This window comes from Lycium ferocissimum, chromosome 8 (assembly GCF_029784015.1).
Source record: "Lycium ferocissimum isolate CSIRO_LF1 chromosome 8, AGI_CSIRO_Lferr_CH_V1, whole genome shotgun sequence".
In the NCBI taxonomy this organism is placed as follows: Eukaryota; Viridiplantae; Streptophyta; class Magnoliopsida; order Solanales; family Solanaceae; genus Lycium; species Lycium ferocissimum.
Genome location: NC_081349.1, coordinates 35,387,952 through 35,395,709, shown reverse-complemented (window position 1 = coordinate 35,395,709; position 7,758 = coordinate 35,387,952). Strand labels below are relative to the sequence as shown.

The window sequence follows — 7,758 nt, the reverse complement described above, 5'->3', positions numbered from 1 at the left end:
ACTTCTTGGGTATTACAGTCTTTAATTTTGAGTTTATATTCTTGATGTTTTGCTGTTGGATCTTGAGTGACTCATCATTAATTTATTTGTTGTTGCGCTAATATTCTGAATAATAATGTCCTTATATCGCAAAAAAAAAAAAAACATTCCCTTAGAGTAGTTGTTAATACGAATAAGAGAAACTTCAAGCCTCAAGCTACATTACTCTTCCAACAATTTTTACATTACATAGAGCCAACCCAAGAGGTCGAAAAAGAAACAATAAACAAAAAACAGAAGAAAAAAAGTCAAATTAACAAAATCAAAAAAACCAAAAAAATAATGTAGGCTGTATATATAGGTAGGTCACAAGTCACAACTTAGGTTATATATGCATGGAAGATCAGCAATAGTTGAAGCTGCATGGGAACTTAATTAGCCATGCTATCTAATGAAAACCATTCCTTTTTTTTTCTTTTTTTTTTTGGCTTTCTTTTCTAATCCAATAGCTCTTAATATTCTAATTTTGATGCATGTCACATCTCTTTCATCTCAAATTACAAAAGAGAAAAAAAAAGAATCAGCTAAGCCAAAAACAAAAAACAAAACTAATTGAAGGATTGATGAACAATATTTCAGTCATGCTCCTTTTCAACCCAATCTGGTCTTCCTAATGTGAACTCCAAGCTAGGGTTTTTCTGATCCAAACTGCAACCTACATAGCTCACTGGCCTTGAATATTCAAATTCCTGCAAATAATTTCTTCACACATTTAGTACATCAAGATTTTCGCTGACCTCAACTTTTTTTGAAATTGAGACGTAGTTATTGTTGGTCTAGTGTCAGCTTTTTGTTGTTGAATAAAATCTCCATATAGTGCTGGAGTTTACTAAACGTAGACCACTATACGAAAGAAAAAGAATAGGGGGCCATAAGTAAAACATTTGCAAGTCACATTTCGATTAGTTGAAGGCTAACATAATGTGTTTTTGAGATATCAAAAGGACCAAATCAGAATTTACCGAGGGAGCAAAAGTGTTATTATCCCTTTTTGGTTTAAAAGTTGAACAATTTCTGAAATTTAAACTACAATTGGCGAAAACAGAAAATTAAACAATTGATAGTTCTTCCACGCAAAGTTATATTAGCAAAAGTACTACTCCACTATATTGAAAGATAGGGGCATTAATCTACGGTATAAAACGAGAAAAGAGTGAGGAAGTAGTTAAGATACGCACAAGTTGATTCTGACATCATGATTATAAGAAAAACAAGGAACGGCTGAGGGAAGTATACCTCTATATGGTGGCTGGATCTTTGTTGAGATGGAACAGAGGATGATCTGATGAGGCCAGTGGACTCATTGAAGTTAGCTTGTGACCATTTTTCTCTACTGCTGAAAATTCAAGTAGAAAATAAAATATTCAGCACGTGTTATGTCCATAACCTTAGTAATGAAACAGGGAAGAGATCCACAATTAATTAATTAACTTCTTAAGAAAGACATTTAATAGCCTTAATTTTATTAGAATGTCTCTCTAAAATATCCATTGTATATCTCTCTTAAACGTCTCATTTAATTAATCAAATCAGCACATCAAGCCGTTTTGGGCTTTTTTCATCTCTCTTTTTTAGCCCATCGAGCCAGTGACATTTGTTCCAGCCCCCCACCCCCCCACCCCTTTAGCTTATTGAGCTTACTCTTTCTTTTATTAGTGACAGAGCCAGGAATTCAAGTATGGGGATTCAGAAAAAAAAAGTTCTTAATGCGAAGAAGATTCAACAAAGTTATATATGTAAATAAAAATTATTTTATCCTATCTACGTCGTATAATTTTTTAACAAATGGGATTCAATTGACCCCCGCACCCTTCGAGCTCCAGCCGGGTTCTCTACTCCAAGCGTGGTCTTCAACATGTTCATTTTTTCCCTACTTCACTAGCCACAGTTTCTCCTCAAAAAGAAAAAACACAAAGAAAAGAAAGAAAAAAAAAAGGAATTCAATATAGTCGTGTAACCCCTAGAACTAGATTAATTATACTGTGGAAGGTGTCAGAATACACTTATTTTTTATTACTTACATAAGAGTTTTCAAAAGGATTTATAATTAATGTCTTAGAATCTTGTTTTGCCACTACAGATATAACCTAAAGGTTTGGGTTGAATGCTCAGTCTTTTATATTGAATTTATGTGAGTTTTTGGACTATGGATATATGTTTTGGAGAAGAAGGCATTCATGAATAGAATATAATTAAGGAAAAGGACAATCTATAGGTGCAGGGGTTTTCCTAATACGTACATACATGGAAGCTGCATTTCAAATTTCAATTAACAAGATCTCATTGGTTTCTGTTATAGACATTGTTTTCTATATATACATATACTATATTAACTATACACAGAAGAGACAAATACACGTCCACACAAACACCATACATAAATAAATACTTTCTTTAAACAAATAAATAGTACTTAGTATAACTTTGAGAAAAAGAGAGCACTTAAGTCAAGAGACAGGTCCTTTTTTTGGACCTATGTGTTAAAGTCTCCTCGTGAAGAGAATAACAACAAAGTAAAGTAAAAGGGTCTGTCTATTAAATAAAATAAAACAATTCCAATTAAATGCAAAGAAAGAAAAAGAAAAGATAAAGTGCTAGTTGCAGTAAATAAGTACTACCATTTGTGTACTATCTTTCTTTTTGTGTTTCTTTAATTAAAACAAAGGGTGTACGTCGATAAATCTTCAGGTGGAAAAGAAATATGAACCAAACAATAAGATAATAAAAAGAGGAGAAAAGAGAAGGAAAATAGCAGAGAAAAGCAAAAGCTGTCACAAGAATTCTTTTATATATTTCTTTAGAATTTAGAAAATGATGTACGTGGGTTTGCATTTCTAAAGATTCAGGATTCTCCATGCAAAAAGTAGAAGAAAATCTACAACCCCCACCTTTATCAATTTTATTCATCACTCCATCATTACTTCAAAAGTTGAACGTGTGAAATATTTCCACCCATTTTTCAGTTATTTATAAAATATTACTCTCTTCGTCCCAACGAATTTCGAGAGTCAATTCAACTAAACTTTAAAGTTAAATAGGATTAGATTAACTTAATATTTTAAGATTAAAATTTATATATTTGAAAACTACATGAAAAGTACTATAATTTGCAACTTTTGTTATATCAATTTGGCGAAAACAAACATCTTAAAATATTGATTAAAGTTCATACAATTTAAATATCAGGAAATGAAAAGTCCCAGATAAATTGGGACAGAGGGAGTACTCCTTAATTAGGATATGTTATGAAGAAGAGGAGAAGAATAACGAAAGAATTTACATATATACACTGATTTTTTTATAAACATTTTAGACGATTAGAGTAATCTGACTCATTAATTTAAGCTATATATAATGATAATGTAAATCCTTTTTTATTATCGGATTTCATCTAGTTATAGCAGGTTACTTGACAATTTATTCGAGTTTATACTAATCAATGCTTATTAAATAGAGTTACATTTAAGCACCTTTTAAGTTACTTAATTGTGAAATATTCCTAATTACACCTGCAATGCACATAAACTTAAACTCAACCTATTATAGCAGGTTTATTACAAAGTTTATCAGGTTATGATTTACTCTCTCCATCCCAATGTATGTGTTGGACGGGCACACGTCTTAAGATTAACTTACGTGTAATTACCTTACATTGTTTTTAAATATAGAAGGTTGTTATTCTTTTTTGGACAGCCTAAAAAGGAAAGTGTGTCATATTAAATGAGACAAGAAGTATTGCTTATCATAAAGATTAACTTACGTGTAATTACCTTACAAGCAACGTAATATTATACAAATATTTTTTATACCGTCAGTATATATAACTTAATTTAACTTAACAGAAAAACCAACATATATAAGCATACTCAAAGGTTTATTTATGTTTTGTACCTTGAGGAGTTACTCCAAAGAGTAGGAGTTGTAGTAGAAGGATGATCATCAGATCCATCTCTCTGATCCAAAATCCTGTCTATTGCTAACAGATCTTCTTCACCTGATCCATCTGATTGCCCTTCAAGAAATAATAACAAATCAAATTCTAATGCTTAAATACTCAATGTACTTTATATGGACATTAGGCAATAATACTTAATTTTTGTTGATTAATCCTTAATCAATGTTATAAAAGTCTAGAGCAAGAAAAATTAGTTACCTGAGGAAGCTGCAGGTTTGTCAGTGGTTTTAACAGTGCGATACATCTGCATTAGTAATGTACTTTAGAATTTCAGACAACAATTAATCAATAATGTTGAAAAACAAAATGAATGGAAGAAGAGAGATGAGTGCTTCTATGGAAATAGCTGCGTCCTTTTGCATTTTAGAATTTATTTGCACTAATAGTGTACTTATAATATTTTACACAATCTCATGAAGTACTTACCTTAAAAAACGTCAGATTAACGATCTAATAACTCAGAGAAAAAAAAAATCAAATAGCTTGCAATAACAACTTAAATTATATTGACAACGTATCTATAATAACGTATCTAGCTTAGGGATTTTAACATTTCTACCAAGGAGTCTTATTTTTTGTTTACCCGCTTAGTCATAACCATCAGTAGCTATCATCGGCAACATATAATGTATACACATTGATTATACACAAATTACACTCACTAAAGTCTGTAAAAAATAAAAGTTAGAGCTATTTTTTGTTGTTGTGAGCTTTGTTGCTCTGTTGTAGTGTAAAAATATAGCTTAAACCCTTCAACAAATGACAACAACAACAACAACATATTCAGTGAAATCTCACAATGTGAGATCTTGAGAGGATAAAGTGCGCACAGATCTTATCCCTGCCTTAAAATGCAGGAAGACTGTTTCTGAAAGACCCTCTCCTCAAGAAAACTTCAACAAATACCAAAAAATAGAAAATAAGAATTACCCATTGCACCTATAGATATCTTCTCTTTAACATGGACTACTTTCTTGACATGATGTTACAAAAGAAAAAGAAAGAAGAGAGCGGGAGATAGTACTTGAGTTCTGAGTCAAAATGTTTCTTAAAAATTGATTCATTAATCACGAGGTTGATGTTTTTGATAAGGTAAGAAGAAGAAGAGTGTAAGTACTACTATTATTGAATAATGATGACTTATTTTTGTCTGTTTTCTTTTTCTTTATCTCTGCATACTATCAGAAAAGACATCAGAAGACTTGTTTCTTTAATTCATTCATTCAGTCATTTATTCACTGTACTCATCGGCTACTGTGCCGGAGAAACAATTCACCCACAGCAAAAAAAAAAAAAATTGAAACTGAATTTTCCTTTTTAATTTCTTTGGTACTTTGATTTCCTTGTAATTTATATTTTTTAGTTTTCATTTTGTTTTTACCTGCAAATGGCTTTTGACATGAGCTAGAGTGAGATCTTTGACATCCATTAGCTCCAAGACTGATTTTGGAGTAGCCCCTAAAATTCAAGAAAAAAAAAAAAAAAACCAAGATTAGACTTTTAGATGCAATATACATTAAGCATCAAGTTCAACTGGATCCAACAAATTTCAAATAAAGTATAAATAAGTAACCGAAAAATTACTAAGAGATTGATGAAAAAATAAAAGTTGAATCAAATGTACCGTAAAATCAAATCACCTAAGGGGCGGAAGTTGAGAAAAAAAAATTCAAGAGAAAGATTTGGGGTTCATGGCCACTAAGAATTCATGATGCACCCCCCCCCCAACCCACCCACCCCCCACCCCCAACAAAAAAAAAAAAAAAAAAACTTGAAAGATAACTCAAATATAGGGGATGAGATGAAGTAAGAGAATTGGAACTTTACTTTCATAGACACCAAGAAGTGCCTTATGTACAACCCTCCCTTCCCCCTAAAACCCAACCAAGAAAAGCACCTAAAAATGAAATCTTGAAAGATAACTCAAACTAGGGGATGAAGAATGAAATAAGAATTGGAATTTACACTAATGACCACCAAGAAGTGCATTATATATATACCCCAAACAAAAAAAATCAAAAGAACACCTAAAAATGAACTCTTGAAAGATAACTCAAACTATTGGGGAAGTAAGAATTAGAGATTTACTTTCATGGCCACCAAGAAGTGCATTATGTACCCCCAAAATATATAAAAATAAAAGAAAAAACCTAAAAATGAAATCTTTAAAATATAACTCAAATTAGAGGATGAAGATGCAGTTTTACTTTCATGGCCACCAAGAAGTTCCACAGCATGAACAAACCGGGCATGAAGTGAAGTAGTCCATCGCATTCGCGGTGCCCTCATGCTCCTTTTAGCTGGAAATTTTGGTAAAAATTTTGATCTCATCAAACTATGATGTGAAGTAGCTTCATGATGAGAAGCTCCTAATCCTACTCCATAATATTGGCTATGTTGATTGTGAAATCTATTAGCCAAAGGTATCCGATAAGGTGAAGGAGAAGGAGAAGAAAAAGAAGAAGCATTTGTACTAGAATTCAAGAATGGTAAATGATCCAAATTACCCCCATGGAGATAAGGTGAATAAAGTGATCCAAATCTCTTTGGATCTTTCTCTAAGAAATTAGGGAATGAAAATGAATCTTGATGATAAATTGGAATACCCTTTATAGGGCTTAAACTTTGTGAAGTAACATCTAATAAAGAAACCCCATGATTTATCTGATTCATTTGGCTACTTGGTTGAATCATATAGTTGTTATTTTGGCTTTGTTGGGGTAAAGAGTTTCTTAAAAAGTTCCTTTTTTCACCATAATTAAACCAACTATGTTCTTCATTAAGGCTAGTGGGATGAGCTAAAGAAAGCTCAGTGAGACAATTTTTTGATTTGTTTGATGTTAATGGAGAAGAGGAACTATTTGGAGGGCTAATATGGAGAGAAAGATCAGGGATTTGCTTTGAAGAAGAATTATTAGAAGATGGTGGTTGAACAAAAACCCCTTCTAAGGGCATCTTTGTGGATAAATTTTTGAAATAATAATGACTTCAAGATTGTTCTTTTTTGCTGTCTTTGTCTCTTTGGTTCTTGGCTTTGGCTTTTACTTCTTTGTTAATACCTCAAAAACACCAAAATGATGAAAAATAGAATAAAAAGTTGCACACACAAGATGGGAAAAGGAATGAAAAGAAAGATGAACAAACTTCAATTTTGATTCTTGATGATAGATTTAAGTGGAAAAAGGTTAGAGAGATAAAAGAGCTAGTTAGAGAGTTTATTCTTTTGGAGATTGTAAAAGCTAAGTGTCTAAGTGAAAAAAGAGGGCAAAGATTATTTGAGCTATTTTATCTTCTTTTTAAGTGGATATGAAGAACAAAAGCTACAAGAAGGAGGGATAATGGTGTTTGTGAAAACAATAGAAGGAAAGGAAAAGAAAAGAAACAATTAAATGTGTTTGGTAAATGAAAGAAAGGAATCAAGAAAGGCTTTATGGAATGAGAAAAAAGGAGAAAGGGATAGGAGACTTGTGTTCCTCGAGAAGTACTGTTTATTGGAAAATGACACTTGAACACAAGGCTTTTTTCTCTTTCTAGTCTATAGTCAAAACACTGCAAACAAACAAAACCAAAAAAAAAAAAAAAAAGCAACATAAACTGGTGGTAAGAAATTTTTTATACTATTATTTCATTTAAAGGAAATTTATATGTAACATTCTTTAACATATGATACAAATATATAATGTTCAAAATACAACAGCTTATCTGTTATACTTAATAGATAAAGATGATTATTTCTTACACTAACGATCTATATAGCTTAAACA

General features: G+C 31.6%; 1 protein-coding gene across 4 annotated transcripts; it reads right to left on the bottom strand.

Annotated features, from left to right (window-relative positions):
* Nucleotides 1-307: 307 nt before the first annotated feature.
* LOC132068246 (transcription repressor KAN1-like) lies at nucleotides 308-7,410 on the bottom strand. Of its 4 annotated transcripts, none has more exons than XM_059461772.1 (6): nucleotides 6,202-7,410; nucleotides 5,376-5,452; nucleotides 4,193-4,238; nucleotides 3,931-4,042; nucleotides 1,276-1,375; nucleotides 308-728 (listed from the first exon to the last, which is right to left on the bottom strand). In XM_059461772.1, exons 1-6 carry the CDS (start codon nucleotides 6,947-6,949, stop codon nucleotides 615-617), a joined length of 1,197 nt encoding a protein of 398 aa, XP_059317755.1. In that variant the 5' UTR covers nucleotides 6,950-7,410; the 3' UTR covers nucleotides 308-614. The 4 variants fall into 4 exon arrangements, with proteins under 4 accessions (XP_059317755.1, XP_059317756.1, XP_059317754.1 ...); XM_059461773.1 differs by having other exon boundaries at nucleotides 1,276-1,372; XM_059461771.1 differs by having other exon boundaries at nucleotides 1,276-1,372; nucleotides 3,931-4,051; nucleotides 6,202-7,409.
* Between the last annotated feature and the right edge of the window lie 348 nt (nucleotides 7,411-7,758).

What these genes read in the sequence shown, in the direction of transcription:
- LOC132068246 (XM_059461770.1), bottom strand. Translation starts at nt 6,949, where the DNA reads ATGCCCTTAGAAGGGGTTTTTGTTCAACCACCATCTTCTAATAATTCT. An exon ending in ACTTCTTGGTGGCCATGAAA is followed by an intron (nt 5,453 to 6,201) that starts GTAAAACTGCAT and finishes CTTGAATTTTAG; the next exon opens with GGGCTACTCCAAAATCAGTC. An exon ending in GATCCAGCCACCATATAGAG is followed by an intron (nt 729 to 1,275) that starts GTATACTTCCCT and finishes AATTATTTGCAG; the next exon opens with GAATTTGAATATTCAAGGCC.